This window comes from Oncorhynchus masou, chromosome 18, assembly GCF_036934945.1.
Source record: "Oncorhynchus masou masou isolate Uvic2021 chromosome 18, UVic_Omas_1.1, whole genome shotgun sequence".
In the NCBI taxonomy this organism is placed as follows: domain Eukaryota; kingdom Metazoa; phylum Chordata; class Actinopteri; order Salmoniformes; family Salmonidae; genus Oncorhynchus; species Oncorhynchus masou.
Window position 1 is genome coordinate 67,254,301 of NC_088229.1, and position 25,939 is coordinate 67,280,239.

The following is a 25,939-nucleotide window of genomic DNA, read 5'->3' on the forward strand; positions in this document are numbered from 1 at the left end:
TGTTAAGACTGGTACACCGCCAACATCACTATCTCCTAATGCTGTGTTAAGACTGGTACACCGGCTAACATCCCTGTCCACTAATGTTTTGTTAAGACTGGTACACCGGCTAACATCACTATCTCCTAATGTTGTGTTAAGACTGGTACACCGTTCATCATCACTGTCCACTAATGTTGTGTTAAGACTGGTACACCGGCCAACATCACTATCTCCTAATGTTGTATTAAGACTGGTACACCGGCTAACATCCCTGTCCACTAATGTTGTGTTAAGACTGGTACACCGGCCAACATCACTATCTCCTAATGTTGTGTTAAGACTGGTACACCGGCTAACATCACTATCTCCTAATGTTGTGTTAAGACTGGTAGACCGGCCATCATCACTGTCCACTAATGTTGTGTTAAGACTGGTAGACCGGCCATCATCACTGTCCACTAATGTTGTGTTAAGACTGGTAGACCGCCATCATCACTGTCCACTAATGTTGTGTTAAGACTGGTACACCGCCATCATCACTATCTCCTAATGTTATGTTAAGACTGGTACAATCGCTAACATCACTATCTCCTAATGTTATGTTAAGACTGGTACGGCTAACATTACTGTCTCCTAATGTTTTGTTAAGACTGGTACAATCGGCTAACATCACTATTTCCTAATGTTATGTTAAGACTGGTACACCGGCCAACATCACTATCTCCTAATGTTATGTTAAGACTGGTACACCGGCTAATATCACTATCGCCTAATGTTATGTTAAGACTGGTACACCGGACTAATATCACTATCTCCTAATGTTATGTTAAGACTGGTACACCGCTAACATCACTATCTCCTAATGTTATGTTAAGACTGGTTCACCGCCATCATCACTGTCCACTAATGTTGTGTTAAGACTGGTAGACTGGCCATCATCACTGTCCACTAATGTTGTGTTAAGACTGGCTCACCGCCATCATCACTATCTCCTAATGTTGTGTTAAGACTGGTACACCGGCCATCATCACTGTCCACTAATGTTGTGTTAAGACTGGTACACCGCCATCATCACTGTCCACTAATGTTGTGTTAAGACTGGTACACCGCCATCATCACTGTCCACTAATGTTGTGTTAAGACTGGTTCACCGGCCATCATCACTGTCCACTAATGTTGTGTTAAGACTGGTACACCGGCCATCATCACTGTCCACTAATGTTGTGTTAACACTGGTACACCGCCATCATCACTGTCCACTAATGTTGTGTTAAGACTGGTACACGGCCATCATCACTTTCTCCTAATGTTATGTTAAGACTGGTACACCGGCTAACATCACTATCTCTAATGTTATGTTAAGACGGGTACACTGCCAACATCACTGTCCACTAATGTTGTGTTAAGACTGGTACACCGCCATCATCACTGTCCACTAATGTTGTGTTAAGACTGGTACACCGGCCATCATCACTGTCCACTAATGTTGTGTTAAGACTGGTACACCGGCCAACATCACTATCTCCTAATGTTGTGTTAAGACTGGTACACCGGCTAACATCACTATCTCCTAATGTTGTGTTAAGACTGGTACACCGGCTAACATCACTATCTCCTAATGTTGTGTTAAGACTGGTACACCGGCTAACATCACTATCTCCTAATGTTGTGTTAAGACTGGTACACCGGCTAACATCCCTGTCCACTAATGTTGTGTTAAGACTGGTACACCGCTCATCATCACTGTCCACTAATGTTGTGTTAAGACTGGTACACCGCCAACATCACTATCTCCTAATGCTGTGTTAAGACTGGTACAACATCCCTGTCCACTAATGTTGTGTTAAGACTGGTACACCGCTAACATCACTATCTCCTAATGTTGTGTTAAGACTGGTACACCGTTCATCATCACTGTCCACTAATGTTGTGTTAAGACTGGTACACCGGCCAACATCACTATCTCCTAATGTTGTATTAAGACTGGTACACCGGCTAACATCCCTGTCCACTAATGTTGTGTTAAGACTGGTACACGGCTAACATCACTATCTCCTAATGTTAAGTTAAGACTGGTACACCGGCTAACATCACTATCTCCTAATGTTATGTTAAGACGGGTACACCGGCCAACATCACTGTCCACTAATGTTGTGTTAAGACTGGTACACGGCTAACATCACTATCTCCTAATGTTATGTTAAGACTGGTACACCGGCTAACATCACTATCTCCTAATGTTATGTTAAGACTGGTACACCGGCTAACATCACTATCTCCTAATGTTATGTTAATACTGGTTCACCGGCCATCATCACTGTCCACTAATGTTGTGTTACGACTGGTACACCGGCCATCATCACTGTCCAATAATGTTGTGTTAAGACTGGTAGACTGGCCATCATCACTGTCCACTAATGTTGTGTTAAGACTGGCTCACCGGCCATCATCACTATCTCCTAATGTTGTGTTAAGACTGGTACACCGGCTAACATCACTATCTCCTAATGTTGTGTTAAGACTGGTACACCGGCTAACATCACTATCTCCTAATGTTGTGTTAAGACTGGTACACCGGCTAACATCACTATCTCCTAATGTTGTGTTAAGACTGGTACACCGGCTAACATCCCTGTCCACTAATGTTGTGTTAAGACTGGTACACCGTTCATCATCACTGTCCACTAATGTTGTGTTAAGACTGGTACACCGGCCAACATCACTATCTCCTAATGCTGTGTTAAAACTGGTACAATCGCTAACATCCCTGTCCACTAATGTTGTGTTAAGACTGGTACACCGGCTAACATCACTATCTCCTAATGTTGTGTTAAGACTGGTACACCGCTCATCATCACTGTCCACTAATGTTGTGTTAAGACTGGTACACCGCCAACATCACTATCTCCTAATGTTGTATTAAGACTGGTACACCGGCTAACATCCCTGTCCACTAATGTTGTGTTAAGACTGGTACACGGCTAACATCACTATCTCCTAATGTTAAGTTAAGACTGGTACACGACTAACATCACTATCTCCTAATGTTATGTTAAGACTGGTACACGGCCAACATCACTATCTCCTAATGTTATGTTAAGACTGGTACACCGCCAACATCACTATCTCCTAATGTTATGTTAAGACTGGTTCACCGGCCATCATCACTGTCCACTAATGTTGTGTTAAGACTGGTACACCGCCATCATCACTGTCCAATAATGTTGTGTTAAGACTGGTAGACTGGCCATCATCACTGTCCACTAATGTTGTGTTAAGACTGGCTCACTCATCACTATCTCCTAATGTTGTGTTAAGACTGGTACACGGCCAACATCACTATCTCCTAATGTTGTGTTAAGACTGGTACACCGGCTAATATCACTATCTCCTAATGTTATGTTAAGACTGCAATAATCGTATCACCTCCTAATGTTATGTTAAGACTCATCACTGTCACACTAATGTTATGTTAAGACTGGTTCACCGCCATCATCCCTGTCCACTAATGTTGTGTTAAGACTGGTACACAGTTCATCATCACTGTCCACTAATGTTGTGTTAAGACTGGTACACCGCCAACATCACTATCTCCTAATGCTGTGTTAAGACTGGTACACCGGCTAACATCCCTGTCCACTAATGTTGTGTTAAGACTGGTACACCGCCAACATCACTATCTCCTAATGTTATGTTAAGATCCAACATCACTATCTCCCTAAAGTTGTGTTAAGACTGGTACAATCGGCTAACATCACTATCTCCTAATGTTGTGTTAAGACTGGTACACCGGCTAACATCACTATCTCCTAATGTTGTGTTAAGACTGGTACACCGCCATCATCACTATCTCCTAATGTTATGTTAAGACTGGTACACCGGCTAATATCACTATCTCCTAATGTTATGTTAAGACTGGTACACCGCTAACATCACTATCTCCTAATGTTATGTTAAGACTGGTTCACCGGCCATCATCCCTGTCCACTAATGTTGTGTTAAGACTGGTACACGCTCATCATCACTGTCCACTAATGTTGTGTTAAGACTGGTACACCGCCAACATCACTATCTCCTAATGCTGTGTTAAGACTGGTACACCGGCTAACATCCCTGTCCACTAATGTTGTGTTAAGACTGGTACACCGGCTAACATCACTATCTCCTAATGTTGTGTTAAGACTGGTACACATCATCACTGTCCACTAATGTTGTGTTAAGACTGGTACACCGCCAACATCACTATCTCCTAATGTTGTATTAAGACTGGTACACCGGCTAACATCCCTGTCCACTAATGTTGTGTTAAGACTGGTACACGGCCAACATCACTATCTCCTAATGTTGTGTTAAGACTGGTACACCGGCTAACATCACTATCTCCTAATGTTGTGTTAAGACTGGTAGACCGCCATCATCACTGTCCACTAATGTTGTGTTAAGACTGGTAGACCGCCATCATCACTGTCCACTAATGTTGTGTTAAGACTGGTAGACCGGCCATCATCACTGTCCACTAATGTTGTGTTAAGACTGGTACACCGCCATCACTGTCCACTAATGTTGTGTTAAGACTGGTACACCGGCCATCATCACTGTCCACTAATGTTGTGTTAAGACTGGTACACCGGCCATCATCACTGTCCACTAATGTTGTGTTAAGACTGGTTCACCTGCCATCATCACTGTCCACTAATGTTGTGTTAAGACTGGTACACCGCCATCATCACTGTCCACTAATGTTGTGTTAAGACTGGTACACCGCCATCATCACTGTCCACTAATGTTGTGTTAAGACTGGTACACCGGCCATCATCACTGTCCACTAATGTTGTGTTAAGACTGGTACACCGCTAACATCCCTGTCCACTAATGTTGTGTTAAGACTGGTACACCGCCATCATCACTGTCCACTAATGTTGTGTTAAGACTGGTACACCGCTAACATCACTATCTCCTAATGTTGTGTTAAGACTGGTACACCGGCTAACATCACTATCTCCTAATGTTGTGTTAAGACTGGTACAACATCACTATCTCCTAACGTTGTGTTAAGACTGGTACACGCTAACATCACTATCTCCTAATGTTGTGTTAAGACTGGTACAACATCCCTGTCCACTAATGTTGTGTTAAGACTGGTACACCGTCATCATCACTGTCCACTAATGTTGTGTTAAGACTGGTACACCGCTCACATCATCCTTATGCTGTGTTAAGACTGGTACACCGGCCAACATCCCTGTCCACTAATGTTGTGTTAAGACTGGTACACCGGCTAACATCACTATCTCCTAATGTTGTGTTAAGACTGGTACACCGTTCATCATCACTGTCCACTAATGTTGTGTTAAGACTGGTACACCGCCAACATCACTATCTCCTAATGTTGTATTAAGACTGGTACACCGGCTAACATCCCTGTCCACTAATGTTGTGTTAAGACTGGTACACCGGCCAACATCACTATCTCCTAATGTTGTGTTAAGACTGGTACACCGGCTAACATCACTATCTCCTAATGTTGTGTTAAGACTGGTAAGACCGACCGCCATCATCACTGTCCACTAATGTTGTGTTAAGACTGGTAGACCGGCCATCATCACTGTCCACTAATGTTGTGTTAAGACTGGTAGACCGCCATCATCACTGTCCACTAATGTTGTGTTAAGACTGGTACACCGGCTATCATCACTGTCCACTAATGTTGTGTTAAGACTGGTACACCGGCCATCATCACTGTCCACTAATGTTGTGAAGACTGGTACACCGCCATCATCACTGTCCATAATGTTGTGTTAAGACTGGTTCACCGCCATCATCACTGTCCACTAATGTTGTGTTAAGACTGGTACACCGCCATCATCACTGTCCACTAATGTTGTGTTAAGACTGGTACACCGGCCATCATCACTGTCCACTAATGTTGTGTTAAGACTGGTACACCGGCCATCATCACTGTCCACTAATGTTGTGTTAAGACTGGTACAAGGCTCCCTGTCCACTAATGTTGTGTTAAGACTGGTACACCGGCCATCATCACTGTCCACTAATGTTGTGTTAAGACTGGTACACCGGCTAACATCACTATCTCCTAATGTTGTGTTAAGACTGGTACACCGGCTAACATCACTATCTCCTAATGTTGTGTTAAGACTGGTACACACTATCTCCTAACGTTGTGTTAAGACTGGTACACCGCTAACATCACTATCTCCTAATGTTGTGTTAAGACTGGTACACCGGCTATCATCCCTGTCCACTAATGTTGTGTTAAGACTGGTACACCGCTCATCATCACTGTCCACTTGTTGTTTAAGACTGGTACACCGCCAATTATCTCCTTTATGCTGTGTTAAGACTGGTACACCGGCTAACATCCCTGTCCACTAATGTTGTGTTAAGACTGGTACACCGGCTAACATCACTATCTCCTAATGTTGTGTTAAGACTGGTACACCGTTCATCATCACTGTCCACTAATGTTGTGTTAAGACTGGTACACCGGCCAACATCACTATCTCCTAATGTTGTATTAAGACTGGTACACCGGCTAACATCCCTGGCCACTAATGTTGTGTTAAGACTGGTACACCGGCTAACATCACTATCTCCTAATGTTGTGTTAAGACTGGTACACCGGCTAACATCCCTGTCCACTAATGTTGTGTTAAGACTGGTACACCGGCCAACATCACTATCTCCTAATGCTGTGTTAAGACTGGTACACCGGCCAACATCACTGTCCACTAATGTTGTGTTAAGACTGGTACACCGGCCAACATCACTATCTCCTAATGTTGTGTTGAGGGACTGGTACACCGGCCAACATCACTATCTCCTAATGTAGTGTTGAGGGACTGGTACACCGGCCAACATCACTATCTCTGTCACGTTCTGACCTTAGTTCTTTTGTTATGTCTTTGTTTTAGTATGGCCAGGGTGTGAGTTGGGTGGGTTGTCTATGTTTGTTTTTCTATGAGTTGGTATTTCTGTGTTTGCCCTGGTATGGTTCTCAATCAGAGGCAACTGTCAATCGTTGTCCCTGATTGAGAACCATACTTAGGACAGCCTGTTTTCACCCTTGATTTGTGGGTGATTATTTTCTGTTAAGTGTTTGTATTCTGCACCAGACAGAACTGCTTCGGTTTCGTTCGTTCACTTTGTTGTTTTGTATTTCAGTGTTCAGTTTGATTCATTAAATATTAACATCATGAACATGTAGCACGCTGTGCTTTGGTCCTCACCTTCTTCCACCACAGACCGTTACAATCTATTAAAGAGGTCCCCTGAGAAATAAACTACTATAATCTACACCAGTGGTTCCCAAACTTTTTATAGTCCCGTACCCCTTCAAACATTCAACCTCCAGCTGCGTACCTCCTCCAGCACCAGGGTCAGAGCACTCTCAAATGTTGTTTTTTTGCCATCATTGTAAGCCTGCCACACACACACTATACAATACATTTATTAAACATAAGAATGAGTGTGAGTTGTCGTCACAACCTGGTTTGTGGGAAGTAACAAAGAGCTCTTATAGGACCAGGGCACAATAATAATAATATAATAATAATCAATCATTTTGCTCTTTATTTAACCATCTTACATATAAAACCTTATTTGTTCATCAACATTTCTGAAAAACTCACCACAGGTTAATTAGAAGGGTGTGCTTGAAAGGATGCACATAACTCTGCAAGGTTGGGATGTATTGGAGAGAGACTCAGTCTTAATTAAATCATTTTCCAGGTTTCATGCTAGTGAGAGCCGAGAATCCACTCTCACATAGGTGCGTGGTTGCAAAGGGCATCAGTGTCTTAACAGCGTGATTTGCCAAGGCAGGAAACTCTGAGCGCAGCCCAATCCAGAAATCTGGCAGTGGCTTCTGATTAAATTACATTTTCACAGAAATGCTTGTTGCAATTTCGATGAGGCTCTCTGGTTCAGAAAATGGTAAGGAGGTCACGAAAGGGATAACAATCCAGTTGTTTGTGTCCACCGCTTCGGGAAAGTACCTGCGTAATTGCGCACCCAGCTTGCTGAGGTGCTACGCTATATCACATTTGACATTGTCCGTAAGCTTGAGATCATTTGCACACAAAAAGTCATACAATGATGGATAGACCTGTGTGTTGTCCTTGTTAATGCAGACAGAATAGAGCTCCAACTTCTTAATCATAGACTTAATTTGGTCCCGCACATTGAATATATTTGCAGAGTCCCTGAAATCCTAGATTCAGATCATTCAGGAAAAAACATCACCCAGATAGGCCAGTCATGTGAGAAACTCGTCATCATTTAAGCGTTCAGACAAGTGAAAATTATGTTCAGTAAAGAAAACTTTAAGCTCGTATCTCAATTCAAAAAAAATGTCAATACGTTGCCCCTTGATAACCAGCGAACTTCTGTATGTTGTAAACGTGTTGCATTGTCGCTGCCCATATCATTGCATAATGCAAAAAATACACAAGAGTTTAGGGGCCCTGTTTTAACAAGAGCCTCTTGTGGATGCTGTAATGTACCCAAGTGGCGTCGGGAGCCACTGCTTGCACACGCATTACCACTCCACTATGTCTCCCTGTCATGGCTTTTGCCCCATCAGTACAGACACCACAACATCTTGACCACCAAAGTCCATTTGATGTCACAAATCTGTCCAGTACTTTAAAAATATCCTCTCCTATTGTTCTGGTTTCTAGTGGTTTACAGAAGAGGATGTCTTCCTTAATTGACCCCCCATAAACGTAACGGACATATACCAGGAGCTGTGCTAGGCCCGACACGTCTGTAGACTCATCCAGCTGTAAAGCATAGAATTCACTGGCTTGTATGCGAAGCAGTAATTGTTTCAAAACATCTCCTGCCATGTCACTGACGCGTTGTGAGACAGTGTTGTTTGATGGAGCCATTGTCTGTATAGTTCTTTGGGGGAATTTTCCTCCAGCATTGTCCCAACCATTTCAGCAGCAGTAGGAAGAATGAAGTCCTCGACAATAGTATGGGGCTTGCCTGTCCTGGCCACTCGGTAGCTCACCATATAAGACGCTTCTAGCCCCTTCTTATTGCTTCTGTTATTGCCCTTCTGTTGCTTTTATACATGTCTTACTACTCGAAAGTCGTCTTAATTCGCGCTCATTCTTAATGTCTGCGCAAGATTGAAGGTTTCATTGAGTTGTGAGAGTACTTTTGCACATACAACACTGTGGCTGGAGGAAAGGTACTACTCCCAATATAAGTGAACCCCAAATCAATGTAGTTCTCATTATATTTGCGCCTCTGAGGGTCCAACGTCCCTGTCTGTTGTTCGGTGCTTTCCCAGGTAAGGGGCCAGTATCTCTTCGGCTGCATCAGATTCACAACTGTCAGTGGATGTGCTCGTGGAAGCAGAACAACTTGTGTCGTCGACAGGTGCTGGTAGTAGCAGTACTACCAGTAGAGCTGGTATGTGTCTCTATGGATGCGGGCCGTACTTTTTTTGAGCCATTTATCCATTTTCGAGCAAACGGAATGAGCAGCAGCTACATTTGGCTACATATGGACCATTAGTGGAATTCCTGCAAGAGAGGAACGGTTCTGATTGGATATTAATTATTTGACTAGGCTAACTCTATTTGACATTGTGTGTTTATTTTATTGAACACTAGATGGTTTAATTTTATTTTTGGCAGTGAAATGAGGCTACTTAGGTAAGAAAAAACCTTACCCTAATGTATAGCCCCATTGGAAAATATAAATGGAAAGTTTGAAAATGCGAAGATTTTTAACATTTTAATAAATAAAAAATTATTATTATAAAAAAATAATAATGTGAATCACATTTTTATGTGGCGTACCCCCGACGGCATTACGGCATACCCCAGTTTTGCGAGATCTACACACTACATATATAAACACTCAAACACCTACCGTAACCAAGCCAGGGCTCCATGGAAATCAGGTCTGGTCTATTCAGAAACACATGGTAATCATTATCAGTGGTCATAGTGAAACAATAAAATTACTGTATATAAGCAGCCATTGACTTGAATGTGCACCTGTATGGCTTACACTGTGTTTCTGTTTTGTGTAAACTGCAGTTTAATATTGATTTGGATATATTTACCAAGCGGTGGGATGGTGCCTCGGGCCATTTGGCGAGGCATGAACACGTGAGGAACAGTGTCATGCTCTCCTGAACCGAGGGGATAGCACTGTATGAAGAACCTTGCCTAGGTAGTAGTGGAGAAAGCGGGTCCAGTTGTTTTTTAACCTACCTGCAGTTGCTAATCTCCCATCTGCAACCTCCTGACTATAGGTGATACATTTAAAATATGAGATCCTAAGCTGCAAATATAGAAAATATGCTGTAGAGTCAGAGATGCCGGTACTCGTTTTGGACAGGGGTTGCAGGATTTTTCGGTCACCCAATTTAGATAGGTATGTGTTTCTGCTTCTAATTTCCGATTTTGGCTGTTAGTCAGTCAACTGTCTATAATAACATTCATGCAGCTTTTCTTCTCCCATTACTTGTTGCCCTAGAATACTAAATAAACCTTTGCTGACCAGAAAATAAACTCAACAAAAAAAAGAAACGTCCTCTCACTGTCAACTGCGTTTATTTTCAGCAAATTTAAATATTTGTATGAACATAACAAGATTCAACAACTGAGACATACACTGAACAAGTTCCACTGACATGTGACCCAGAGAAATGGAATAATGTGTCCCTGAACAAAGGGGGCATCAAAATCAAAAGTAACAGTTAGTATCTGGTGTGGCCACCAGCTGCATTAACTGCAGTGCATCTCCTCTTCATGGACTGCACCAGATTTGCTACTTCTTGCTGTGAGATGTTACCTCCCCCACCAAGGCAGCTGCAAGTTCCCCAACATTTCTGGGGGAAATGGCCCTCTCTCACCCTCCGATCCAACAGGTCCCAGACATGCTCAATGGGATTGACATCCAGGCTCTTTGCTGGCCATGGCAGAACACTGACATTCCTGTCTTGCAGGAAATCATGCACAGAACGAGCAGTATGGCTGGTGGCATTGTCATGCTGGAGGGTCATGTCAGCATGAGCCTGCATGAAGGGGCACCACATGAGGGAGGAGGATGTCTTCCCTATAACACAGTGTTGAGATTGCCTGCAATGACAACAAGCTATGTCCGATGATGCTGTGACACACCACCCCAGACCATGACGGACCCTCCACCTCCAAATCGATCTCACTCCAGAGTACAGGCCTCTGTGTAACGCTCATTCCTTCGACGATAAATACTAATCTGACCATCACCCTTGGTGAGACAAAACCGCGACTGTCTGGTCCAGCGACAGTGGGTTTGTGCCCATAGTTGACTGTTGCCGGTGATGTCTGGTGAGGACAGGCCTACGAGTCCAGCCTCTCTCAGTCTATCGCGGACAGTCTGAGCACTGATAGAGGGATTGTGCGTTCCTGGTGTAATTCAGGCAGTTGCCATGCCATGCGACGATCAGCTGTCCGCCCTGTCTCCTGTAGCACTGTCTTAGGCGTCTCAGTATGGACATTGCAATGTATTGCCCTGGCCACATCTGCAGTCCTCATGCCTCCTTGCAGCATGCCCAAGGCACGCGTTCACGCAGATGAGCAGGGACCCTGTGCATCTTTCGTTTGGTGTTTTCAGAGTCAGAAAGGCCTCTTTAGTGTCCTATGTTTTCATAACTGTGACCTTAACTGCCTGCTCTTAACCACTGTTCCACTGGTGCATGTTCATTCATTGTTTAAACACTGATGGTTCATTGAACAAGCATGGGAAACAGTGTTTAAACCCTTTACAATGAAGATCTGTGAAGTTATTTGGATTTTTACTAATTATCTTTGAAAGACAGGCTCCTGAAAAATGGACGTTTCTTTTTTTTGCTGAGTTTTTGTCAAACATCGCTGGAATTAATGCTTCAATCTAGTTGACATCGATAAAGTTTGCACCTTCATCTCTGTTTCTTTCACACAGCAAAGATGTTTAAAAATGCAATAACAAAACAACCAATTTTTTTCTGTACACAATTTCAATTTTTACCTTTTTTTATTGGAATTAAAAGCTGTGAAAATCACGACATGTTTCTGATAAGTTTCAGTTCGGCTTGAATACATATTTAATGTACAGTACCAATCAAAGTTGTTACTATTTTCTACATTGTCGAATAATAGTGAAGAATTCTAACTATGAAATGACACGTATCTAATCATGTAGTAACCAAAAAAGTCATAAACAAATCAAAATATATTTTATATTTGAGATCATTCAAAGTAGCCACCCTTTGCCTCGATGACAGTTTTGCACACTCTTGGCATTCTCTCAACCAGCTTCATGAGGTAGTCACCTGGAATGCATTTTAATTAACAGGTGTGCCTTGTTAAAAGTTAATTTGTGGAATTTCTTTCCTTCTTAATATGTTTATACCAATCAGTTGTGTTGTGACAAGGTATGGATGGTATACAGAAGATAGCTATCTGGTAAAAGACCAAGACCATATTATGGCAAGAACAGCTCAAATAAGCAAAGAGAAACGACAGCCCATCATTACTTTAAGACATGAAGTTCAGTCAATATGGAAAATTCCAACAACTTTGAAAGTTTCTTCAAGTGCAGTTGCAAAAACCATCAAGCGCTATGATGAAACTGGCTCTCATGAGGACCGCCACAGGAAAGGATGACCCAGAGTTACCTCTGCTGCAGAGGATAAGTTCATTAGATATACAGCCCCAGAAATTGCAGCCCAAATAAATGCTTCACGTGGTTTAAGTAACAGACACATCTCAACATCAACTGTTCAGTGAAGACTATGTGAATCAGGCCTTCATGGTAGGATTGCTGCAAAGAAACCACTAATAAAGGACACCAATTATAAGAAGAGACTTGCTTGGGCCAAGAAACACAAGCAATGGACATTAGAACGGTGACATCTGTCCTTTGGTCTGATGAGTCCAAATTTGAGATTTTTGGTACCAACCACTCTATCTTTGTGAGACGAGAGTAGGTGAACGGATGATCTCTGAATGTGTGGTTCCCACCGTGAAGCATGGAGGATGTGTGCTGGTGTGGGGTGCTTTACTTGTGACACTGTATGTGATTTATTTAGAATTCAAGGCACACTTAACCAGCATGGCTTCCACAGCATTCTGCAGTGATGCGTCATCCCATCTGGTTAAGCTTAGTGGGACTATCATTTGTTGGACAATGACCCAACACATCTCCAGGTTGTGTAAGGGCTATTTGACCAAGAAGGGAACGATGGAGTGCTGCATCAGATGACCTGGCCTCCACAATCACCCAATCTCAACCCAATTGAGATGGTTTGGGATGAGTTGGACCGCAGAGTGAAGGAAAAGCAGCCAAAAAGTGTTCGCTCAGCATATGTGGGAACTCCTTCAAGACTTTTGGAAAAACATTCCTCATGAAGCAAAGCTGTCATCACGGCAAAGGGTGGCTACTTTGAAGAATCTAAAATCTAAAATCTATTTAGATTTGTTTAACGCTTTTTTGGTTACTACATGATTCCGTATGTGTTCTTTCATAGTTTTGATGTATTCACTATTATTCTACAATGTAGAAAACAGTAAAAATTCAGTTAAACTCTTGAATGAGTTGGTGTGTCCAAACTTTTGACTGGTACTGTAGTTGAAATACAATCAGCCTTTATGATGCTTATGAAAATAGCACCTTTACAGATGGTCCCTACCCACACATTCATTCTCTCAAGGTGCTGAATGAAAGAAATTATGTTTCTCCGCTCCTGGTCACGAGTCATAATGTACATTTGGTGTATAATTTTACTGGAAGAATTGCTTACTTTTGCTTACTTAAACATTTTTCCAGAATATTAGACCACTTTTCTGGCTGTCCCTTCTCTTTATTTTTAACTCTCCATTTCACAGCTTTTCTCTTATGGGACGATTCAGACCCAAGTTAAAACTTCTTGGTGACAGAAAACACTCTGAAGTTTCTAAAACTGTTTGAATAATATCTGTGAGTATAACATAACTTATTTAGCAGGCAAAACCCCGAGGACAAACCATTCAGATTTTTTTTTTTTTTAGGTCACTCTCTTTTCAATAGGTTTTCATTGGGAATCCAGATTTCTAAGGGACCTTCTTGCAGTTCCTATCGCTTCCACTCTCACGAACATGATGGTGTTCTCCGTTTTGCTCTACGACCCTCACAAGCCCCACAGGTCTCCTCTGAATGGAAGTATGGAGGTAGTTTTATACCAACAAAAATAAGGGGTTAAATATGTGTCCAAAAATGTTCCCTGAGCTTTCTTATATCTCCTAGATATAGAACAGACACTTCAAAACCTTATTCCCTATGATTTATTTTTTTACTGTTTTTTTGCCGTTTATGAACGTGCTATTCAATGCGTTTCTGTGGGCTATAGTGGGCCAAATGTAATATTTCATCAAATATTTTAAATTTTAAATTAAACCACTGTTTAATTTAAATTTTGGTCCTAAAATTCCAAATTAAATAGCTAAATGATCCATGACAATCCTAAAACAATTCCATATGTTAGTTTAGTAGAAAACACACTCAGAATCCCACTAGCTGTCAAGGTCTATATAGGAGACACTATTGTTTATATAGGGCCTAGGCATTGGCTAGAGACTAGCTGGAATAGGAGGCCGTTGCCTATTCTCCTCATGGACTTTGACATTCCATCGATGACAGCCCTGTTTTAAATTTATAAAAATGTTGCATTTTGATGACTCTAAATGGATGTACTATGTACGGTTATCCTGATCCTAGATCAGATGTTGGGATGGGTCATGGTGATAGATAATGAACTGTGCTGGTGGGTCAGGTCAGTTATGTCAGTCAGTTGCAGTCAGTGCTGTTTCAGATGAGGGAGGACAATTTTTTTTTCATGAACATAGCCTTATTTCTATTATAGCATATTGGATGACTGTCATTCATATTCTATTCACCCAGCTCAATGTAACAGTGATAGGTTTAGGCTACTACATAATACTCAAATTGTCCCTATACCCATCATGAGGTTGCTACAACCTAGCCTATGAATGAAAGTTTACAATATAGGTGCACACAGGTCGAGAGACAGATTTGATGTGACAGACCGTGACACATGGACAGACAGGGACATTCAATACCACCTTGCACACTCTTGCCTGCATCTAGCTTATCTAGGGTGTAATCATTAGTCCAACAGTTGCAAACAAGAGTTTCTATTGGACAAATTCAGGTATTTTTATCTGTTTTGTTCCGTTTGCTGCTGTTTAAGAAATGTTTTCAACAGTATCTGACGGAATGATTACACCCCTGATCACATGTAAACGCAGATCACAGTTTCATAGCAGCCACGTTATTCCTTCTCACATCTACGTTTTTGCACTCTCTTCCTCTCACCTCTTCCCTTCGTTTGTGGATTTCAATGAACAACACATCAGCTGTATGTGATCAGGCAAAAACTTTCCAAGCCAAACTGCTACACACAGCCTACCTCAAAGTAACTTCCTAGTCAACATAGCTAATAGAACGAACACGTTAGTAAAACCCGCCCGTGCAGTAACATCATGTACAGTCAGTAAGCAGTTAACGGGCCTCAAGGTGGCAATACAGTCAAAGCTTCCCTTGACCTGGAAGAGTTCAGTGTTGTGTTGGATAGTCATAACCAGGCTAACATAGCATCCCTCTCTGTTGGATAGCCATAGCCAGCTAGCTAACATAGCATCCTCTCTGTTTGATAGTCATAGCCAGCTAGCTAACATAGCATCCCTCCCTGTTGGATAGCCATAGCCAGCTAGCTAACATAGCATTCCAGTGTCTGTTGGATAGTCATAGCCAGCTAGCTAACATAGCATCCCTCTCTGTTTGATAGCCATAGCCAGCTAGCTAACATAGCATCCCTCTCTGTTGGATAGTCATAGCCAGCTAGCTAACATAGCATCCCTCTCTGTTGGATAGTCATAGCCAGCTAGCTAACATAGCATCCCTCTCTGTTGGATAGTCATAGCCAGCTAGCTAACATAGCATCCCTCTGTTTGAGACGCTAACATAGCATCCCTCTCTGTTGGATATTCATAAACTAACATAGCATCCCTCTGTTTGAGACGCTGTTTCAGTAGGCTAAACTAGCTAGCTGCATATGCTAAGTAAGTAAAACTGAAAAAAAATGACACTCTCTCTTTATTCCTCTCTTTCTTTTCCTTCTATTAGGAAGAAATTAATTTGTTCAAAACTGTTAAACTATTTTCTTTCTCTCTGAGTCAACTACTCACCACATGTTATGCACTGCATTGCTAGCTAGCTGTAGCTTACGCTTTCAGTACTAGATTAATTATCTGATCCTTTGATTGGGTGGACATCATGTCAGTTCATGCTGCAAGACCTCTGATAGGTTGGAGGACGTTCTCCGGAAGTTGTCATAATTACTGTGTAAGTCTATGGAAGGGGGTGAGAACTACGTTTTTTATTTAAGTCAATGTACCTAGAGGAGGATGGAAGCTAGCTGTCCTCCGGCTACACCATGATGCTATCCTACAGAGTGCTGTTGAGGCTACTGTAGACCTTCTTTGCAAAATATTGTGTTTTAATCAATTATTTGGCGACATGTGATTATATTTAGTATAGTTTTATCTAAAAATGATAACCTTTTTAAAGTTTCACAATTTCTATTTTTCTGAAATTCACTGAAGAGGTTGGTCTTCCCCTTCCTCCTCTGAGAAGCCTCCACTGATGTCAGTAAAGTCTGGCATCTCTGCTCCTGTATAATGTACACATGTACAATATAAAATCATGTATGTAATCCCTTAATGTAGATTAAGCCCCCCCCCCCCTTTTATATTCTGCTCTCTAACCCCTCTCTGAAAAGGCTGAAAGAATGTGCTTTCACTAAACATCTGGTGCTGGATGATCCATAAGTCATATTCCTGTTATATGCGTGCGTGCGTCCTTCCGTGCGTGTGTGCGTAAGAGAAGGTTTTGGGGTGGGTGTAGGAGAGCATGTGTGTTTTTATTTATGTATGTGTGTGAGCAGCGGGGTGCTTGGGGTATTATATACAGTATGTTTGTATGGGGGAGGAGCGAGCATGTCAACACAGATAACTGTAATTGGACTATTATCAACAGTAAAATACTGTGAAATGTTTATCTGCCGCATACTAAATGATGGTGCATTGTGGGAAAATGTTGTGGGCAATGAAAGAATGGCTATATTCCGATTAGTACTGTAATTCCACCCAACAGAATACAGTACCGTACCGTATTTTCTGAGCACCAAAAAACTTTTGACCACTAGTGGGTGCATGGTGTTGTTGTTTTTGGCTCATTAGCATGTTTTGAGGCATGCCTTGTAAGAGGCTATATTCGTTGCATCCCCGTTAATGAGAATGCTGTACCAATTTAATTCATACTGTTTGCGGCCAATGACATTTTTGCCTTGCACTTTTCTTGAATAATTCCAAATTTTTCAAAAATAAGTTGGAGAAAAAAATATGTTGCCACACAGTTTTTGGATTAAAATAATTACAATACCAGTTTTATTTTTACCAATTGAAGTTTATTCTTTAGTCTAAACTGTGGGCAGGGGATTAGAAAATGACATATGGAATTGTTTTAAGATATTCATACTATGGATCATTTAGCTATTTGATTTTGAACTTTTCAGCATAAAATAACATTATATACATTATTGTTCAAAAGTTCGGGGTCACTTAGAAATGACCTTGTTATCCATGAAAACATACATGAAATGAGTTGCAAAAAATTGACAAGGTCAATAATGATAATGCTTTTTAATTGAAATGATAATTGTGTCCTTCAAACTTTGCTTTCGTCAAGGATTCCTCCATTTGCAGCAATTACAGCCTTGCAGACCTTTGGCATTCTAGTTGTCAATTTGTTGAAGTAATCTGAAGAGACTTCACCCCCTGCTTTCTGAAGCACCTCCCACAAGTTGGATTGGCTTGATGGGCACTTCTTACGTACCATACGGTCAAGCTGCTCCCACAACAGCTCAATAGGTCTGAGATCCGGTGACAGTGCTGGCCACTCCATTATAGACAGAACACGAGCTGACTGCTTCTTCCCTAAATAGTTCTTGCATAGTTTGGAGCTGTGATTTGGGTTACTGTCCTGTTGTAGGAGGAAATTGGCTCCAATTAAGCACTGTTCACAGGGTATGGTGTGGCATTACAAAATGGAGTGATAGCCTTCCTTCTTCAAGATCCCTTTACCATGTAAAAATCTCCCACTTTACAACCACCAAAGATCCCCCAGACCATTACATTGCCTCCACCATGCCTGACAGATGGCGTCAAGCACTCCTCCAGCATCTTTTCATTTTTCTGTGTCTGACGAATGTTGTTCTTTGTGATCCGAACACCTCAGACTTAGATTCGGCAGTCCATTAACACTTTTTTCCAATCTTCCTCTGTCCAGTGTCTGTGTTCTTTTTTCCATCTTAATCTTTTCTTTTTATTGGCGAGTCTGAGATATGGCTTTTTCTTTGCAACTCTGCCTAGAAGGCAGGTCGCATCTTCACTGTTGATGTTGAGACTGGTGTTTTGCAGGTACTATTTAATGAAGCTGCCAGTTGAGGACTTGTGATGCCGTCTGTTTCTCAAACTAGACTCTCTAATGTAGTTTCAGAAGAAGGTATTAGTTTCTGGTCATTTTGAACAACAGTTTTCATCTGTGCTTATGTGGCAGGTTAAAAGAAATACTCATAGCCTGTTATACATTAAAAAGTATTATTAAATTCATAGTATGTGAGGATCTTAAAACATGTAAGGTTAAAAAGATCATGCATTCAGTATTAGTTGATAGAGATTGATAACGTTCATATAATTGTGCTAAAGTTCAAATCCGTCAAGCGTACAAAGGGTACAAATTGTGAGAGGAATGTGTAAACGTTATATTGATTACTTTATTTTGTGGTGCCAAATGGAAGGGTAAAAATGTTAATCTGTGATCTACTAAATGCTCTTAATCTATGAGCCTAAGATCGATTGCTCTGGTCTCCAAGTTCCCGGGGAAATCGTGGTCTTTCCTCATTGCACTAAAAGTTTCATTGAGGAAACAACACCGTATCACTCTCGTGATTATTTCTCCCCTTTTTCAGGGGTGTATACTTACATAATTGCAAAAGTGTTTTCTAATGATCAATTAGCCTTTTAAAATGATAAACTTGGATTAGCAACGTGCCATTGGAACACAGGAGTTGCTAATAATGGGCCTCTGTAAGCCTATGTAGATATTCCATTAAAAATCTGCCGTTTCCAGCTACAATAGTCATTTACAACATTAACAGTGTCTACTCTGTATTTCTGATCAATTTGATGTTATTTTAATGGACAAAAAATGTGCTTTTCTTTCAAAAACAAGGACATTTCTAAGTGATCCCAAACTTTTGAATGGTAGTGTATATATATTTGTATATAAATCATTGAATTTGGCCTTTACGATTATAGCCCAGAGACATGCCTTGAATACACATACATGACAAAATAATACATAAGAATCATAAGAAACAAGGTTTTGAAGTGTCTGTCCTATATCAAGGAGGAATAAGAAAGCTCAGGAAATATATATATTTTACACATATTTAACACCTTTTTTGGGTAGGCACAAAACTACCTTCATAATTCCATTTATTTTTTAAATCAGGTACCGGTTACCTTCAGATCAGTCCCTGACATTTGTCAAAACGAGGAACATCATCGTGTTCGTGAGAATCTCCCCTTTCCACTGACGGGTCACATTAGTTTGTAGCCCAAATGGTTCGGATGCTACAAACAGAAGTTGGAACATCAACGGTCCCCACGTCAGACAAGTCGTAGAGCAAAACGGAAACCCCCATTGTGTTCATGTTAGGTTGTAGGTCAAACCATTTGGATGCTACAGATGTTTTCAGGACGTCTCATGGTCTGACAAACACCGCTCCAGCTCTGCCACCTGTCACCGCGGATGAGGAAGTGCGACATGGGCGGATGAGGAAGTGCGACATGGGCGGATGAGGAAGTGCGACATGGGCGGATGAGGAAGTGCGACATGGGCGGATGAGGAAGTGCGACATGGGCGGATGAGGAAGTGCGACATGGGCGGATGCTGTGGATTGAGACGCATCCAATGCAAAAAAACAGATATCTCTAGTTTAAACCGACAGATTTAACAGATTTAGATGTTTTTTTTTTTAATATTCTGAGGTTGATGGACCGGGGGATTTATTGAGTTTACCATTTTAATTTAGAAAATAAAGACATGGCATGGACTAAATTTTTGGCACCCCTGAGCTGTACTGAGCTTTACTTGGTTAACAGCCTTTGGCCAAGATAACAAATAGGCTGAAACTGCAGCCCACAATTTGATTGCTGAAATTCATTTTACAGTGCAGCTACTGTAATCCATACGGTTGATTAATACGGTCAATTACTGATAAAATTACAAAAACGTCTAACAGTGTAATTCGTTATAGAACCATATGAAAGGGTTCTTTATAGCACCATACAAGTTTAATTTAGAACCGCATGAGCATAGTTCTTCATAGAACCTTGAAAAAAAGGTTCCATATAGCACAAAAAGGGTTTCGCTGTGGTTACAAGCCAAAGAACCATTTTTGGCATAATACAGAAACATTTGTTTTTAGTGTGTATGCTAAAAAACAAGGAAATACTAATACAGTTGATAATTTGATGGCAAACGCACCACTGGTGTAATTCGCTAAATAACTATTTTCAGGTCATCCAGCAAATGTAAACGCCTGGAGTTTACTAAAAGGCACTTGGATTGGAAGAGGTGCTTTGGCCAGATGACATGAAAATAAAGCTCTTTGGCCACGCCCACCAGTGGTGGGTTTGGAGTCGAAATGAGAATACATGAGAAGGAAATGACCCCATACCTACTGTAAAATACTGTGGTGGATCGTTGATGTTATTGGGCTACTTTGCTTCCACTGGTCCTGGGGCCTTGTTAAGGTCAACGGCATCATTAACTTTACCCAGTACCAGGATATTTTACCCAAACACCTGGTTGCCTCTGTCAGGACGCTGACACTTGAACGCAAATGGATCTTTCAGCAAAACAATAACACCAAGCACATCAAAATCCACAAAGAAATTGTTAATTGACCACAAAATTAACCTTATGCAATGGCCATCTTAGTCTCCAGACTTGAAACCCATTGAAAACATGTGGTTTGAGTTGAAGAGCAGATGAAGAATATCAAGGATCTGGAAAGATTCTGTATGGATGAATGGTCTCAGATCCCTCCCAATGTGTTCTCCAACTCATAAAACATTTAGGAAAAAGGCTCAGTGCCGTTATCCTGCCAAGGTGAGGTATTGAAAGGTATTGAAAACAGGGGTGTCAATCATTTTCCTACCTTTTTGCAAAAAATGTATAATATTACTTGTTAAACAACATTATTTTTCCTGAGCAATTGTTTTAGTATAAAATAATATAATTTCAAACGTTTCTTATTATACAATATAGCTCAGTATTTGAATGATTTATTTTATGCAGTCATTTCTGCTTATCTTTATCAAGGGTGTCAATAATTTCAGACCCTGAAAAAAATGATTATTTATTCATATTATTTTAAGAAACAATTCTGATAATCAACCTGCAATTCGGCATGCTGGGAAATATCATGGACATGTTTTGTGGTTTTGCGCAAACATGAATTTGTAATTTCACTCAACAAGATTTTTCAAATATGCACCTCACACACAGAACAATCTTGAGCAAAATAGAAATGGTATTGCAGCTGGATGCTTTTAAATTTTAAGTCAAATCAACAATAATGCTATTTTGAAGTACATTCAACTCACAGAATAACGCTGATTAAGCAATTGGTTTTATGCAATACTTATTTAAAACGTTTTTACAGTTCAGAGGAAGTTGACAGAAACAGGGCAGCAGGACAGAGAGAGAGAGAGAGAGAGAGAGAGAGAGAGTGTGTGTGTGTGTGTGTGTGTGTGTGTGTGTGTGTGTGTGTGTGTGTGTGTGTGTGCGTGTGCGTATGTAATAACATACCTGTTGTTATCTTGAAATTCTGCTGTTTTGATAAAGTACTCCTGAAGTCAAATGAAGCTGTGTGTGATGACTTATGGGAGCCCCACTTCCACTTGTACGTTCTTGAATTAAAGGTTATACAGTGTCCTTAAAAGAAGCAAGGATAATTTGACATTTCTATATTGTTAGCAAATCTTACAGTTTTCTTTGTAGCTACAATGAAATAATTTTCTTTCCATTTGTGCATTGATTTCTACTCATGTTTACTTTGTGTTTGTCTTGTGTTCTTTGCTATTGGAGTTCCCGCTCGTCAATGTCAACGCTCTATTACGAGTCGCACCCTCAGAAGTGCATGTACTTCTACCGGTGACTGTGCTCGCCACTCCATTACAGACAGAACACTAGCTGACTGCTTCTTCCCTAAATAGTTCTTGCATAGTTTGGAGCTGTGATTTGGGTCACTGTCCTGTTGTAGGACAGTGACCGGATGCTGGAGAAGCGTGCACCCCTTCTCTCGGACTGGTTCTGTCATTTTGTCAGTTTACTGTTAGGTTTAATGAGATCTCTCACATTAAAAAATGTATGCCAGTTTGACTGAGAAAGGCCAGTGAATATTATGTGATGGTATGATACAAGGGTGCAACTTCGACTTTAGATGTGGGGCTACATCTTTTTAACACTCCTAACAGCCTACCCGCCCACTCGGAGACATCCCATGGTCCTAAAGCACACCGCTGCCTCGTGTTGTATCACATTCAAATGATAAAACTGGGGGGGGGATTATTTATTATTAACATTATTATTTACCTTATTATTATTTACCTCTTCCTAACCTCACACCTTTATTTATTTTTAAATGCATTTATTTGATCCATTTGATCCATCCATTTCTGCACCTTAACTTTGCCTCCGAGCTGACTGCCTACTGTGTCATTTTCATGGAGTCGTTATGTAGGTTTTATGACAGTTCATGAAGATCATTAAAGGTGTAGTAAGTACAGGCCTGTAGCAGTATACAGAAAGCCTGCTGTGATGATGATGGTTAATGCTTTGATATAAATCACAGAGATAGAATCAGCCCTCACAGCCTGTTGTGTGTGTGTGTGTGTGTGTGTGTGTGTGTGTGTGTGTGTGTGTGTGTGTGTGTGTGTGTGTGTGTGTGTTGTGTTGTAACAGCAATAGGAAGGAACACACATTATTTACCTCCTCTGGTCTGAGTATGTCTACCAGAGAGGTCAAGGAGAAGGAGAGTGTGTGTCTGGGCTTGTGCCTCTGGTGTGCTTGGGTGTGTGTGTGAGTGTGAGTGTGCTCACATGAATACTGCACAGTATCATTGGCAACCTCTTCTCTCTCGTGTTCACGCCCCCCCCTCCCATTCCAGGCTGAGGGTTCCACGTTCCTCCAGATGGGTGCATCACTGGAACAGCAGATTGTCTGCATGTTCAAGGTACTGGAATAGGATATTACATCTAAATGTAATGTTCAATTACAGAACCCCCTTCCGCCAATCAGAATCGTATATTCATCAAAGCTGTGGACTAAAATGTAATGTAGATATATCATTTTATATTGATATGTAATATAATGTCTTTTGTAGTTGATGGAGGAGTATGACTGGGGAGACTTTGTAGTCATCACAAGCATGTTGCCGGGATACGAGACATTTGTGGACTATGTACGCTCCTACACGGACACTTCCTACTTCCTGTGGAGGCTGCAGGATATCCTGTCTCTGGAGATGTCTATCGGGACCAGCGACGTCCGCGCCAAACGCATGTTACAGCAGGTAGGAGAAAGAAATGTCCAGAAACACACATGTCCAACACACACACACACACACACACACACACACACACACACACACATATATATATATATATATATATATATATATATATATATATATATATAGAGGAGAAGGAGACAGAGAGAGAGAGAGACAGACAGACAGACAGACAGACAGACAGACAGACAGGACAGTCTGGTACACAGGGTCAGAGTTACAATTAACCTAGGGATAGGGCCGGTAGTGGTGTGTGGGTAAAATCACTGGAGAAGCCAAGCCAGGAAAAAAACACATTACAACCTGTTTTGTGTTTGCTCTATAACCTGTTAGTTCATATGCCTTGCTACTGTGATATATAGGCCTAAGGCCGAGACAATAAGAAGACACAGTGGCAGAATAAATTCAACCACACCTTTGTTTCATCACAAAACCGGAGATTAACCTCTGTAAGGTGAAGTCCACAAAGGATATTGTATGTAACAAAGTTACATGACCTACAGCATGGTCAAGCAAGTTAAGGCTTCCGACATTTTCGGACTACTTGACAACCATTGATTTGGAACCACAGAGAGATACCGCAGAGGAAACAGGATCTGTTGCAAAGGAAATCAGGAGCATTGACAACTAAAAGATACCAAAAACTATTTAGTCTAAACAACGTAAGCTAAATATGATGTGGCTGTCCATGATACTGATTTGCGTGTGTGTGTGTGTGTGTGTGTGTGTGTGTGTGTGTGTGTGTGTGTGTGTGTGTGTGTGTGTGTGTGTGTGTGCGTGCGTGCGTGCGCGTGCTTGCAAGTCGAAAAAACATGTTGACCCACCTTGCTTGTAGAGATACCATCCTCCTATCTTTCATGTTGCCGAAACATTCTTTGAGTCTGTCATATAGTACACGCTTTTAGTTTTTGTTCTCCTAGACTACCTGGCTAAAATACTTGCTCGCTAGTCTAACTTCCATTCATGGGAAACATTAGCTAGTTAATATTAGCCTTCTACATCTAACTACATATTGAACTTCCATCCTCTCAAGCCAGGGATACAATATATGAATTAATGATTGGACTAGAATCGCTGTTATAATTGTTGGCCAGTACGGAGATATTAAGTAAAACCACAAGTCCAAATCCCTATCTCTATCCATGGCTAATTTAGGAAAGGGCCAAATTTAACCAGCTAGCTAGCCACATAAGGACAACAACACAATGAGATGTAACAATTCAAGTTTTTTCTGTCAATGACATTTGGCTTTTGATGTGATGCGATTGGTGTGAAGACTAGCTTCCCTAGACACTTTTTTTGGAAGGTCAGGACCATTCACAGTTGAGCTCACTAAGTTAAGCTTAACACTGATTGGTTATAACTTCATATTGTTTCATGAAGGGAGGCCAAATGCTCGCTGGCTTCCTTTGCATTCAATGCTACCGGTGGCAACATTGTCATACTCTTTTTTGACCAGACAGCATCAGATAGATGGGCTACACATACAGAGACAGAGGGGAGCTGTTTCTCTCACTTGGATGCTTTTTCTGGTGTGATATATTCAGCCTCTTGCGAATTGAAGGACAATTATGAAACACAGAGATAAATGATTGAATATATGTTTTTTATTATTTTTCTTTGTTAATTTTTTTAGGGAAGCCTGGCTTCCCTTGCACTATCGAGTGCAGTCTATTCATGTCATGGTTAAGGGTTGTGATATAACTGTTCCACAGGCTTAGATGTCAGAGGTTAATATTTGATACTGGCTACACTCCCATATCTGTCTCTTCCTCTAGATTGATTCCCAGGTACTCGTGGCCTACTGCTCCCATGAAGAGGCCCAGTACCTGTTCCAGGTAGCAGGGGAGGTGGGTCTATTGGGGCCTGGCTACATCTGGATCCTCCCCTCCCTCGCGTTGGGCAACACAGAGAGCCCTTCACCTAGCAGCTTCCCCATAGGAGTGATTGGCGTCATCACCGACCAGTGGAGGAAGAGCCTAAGGCAGCGGGTCAGAGAGGGAGTGGCCATAGTGGCCAAAGGGGCGGAGAGTTTCAAGAGGCATCAGGGGTTCGTTCCCGAGGGACACAGCGACTGCAACACACCAGTTACACACATTAACAACAACACACTGTTCAGGTGAGTGTGAGGTCACACCCCCTCGCTCTGTCGTAGCAGTAGACATACTGAACATATGTGTGTGTTTGTCG

General features: G+C 41.4%; 1 protein-coding gene across 1 annotated transcript in view; it reads left to right on the forward strand.

Moving 5' to 3' along the window:
- LOC135503769 (glutamate receptor ionotropic, NMDA 2C-like) overlaps positions 1-25,939 on the forward strand; it is a 115,771-nt gene that overhangs the window by 59,327 nt on the left and 30,505 nt on the right. The window contains exons 6-8 of the mRNA XM_064921912.1: positions 23,348-23,413; positions 23,564-23,752; positions 25,528-25,868. Coding sequence (XP_064777984.1) covers positions 23,348-23,413; positions 23,564-23,752; positions 25,528-25,868 — 596 coding nt within the window. The remainder of the gene's footprint in view (positions 1-23,347; positions 23,414-23,563; positions 23,753-25,527; positions 25,869-25,939) is intronic.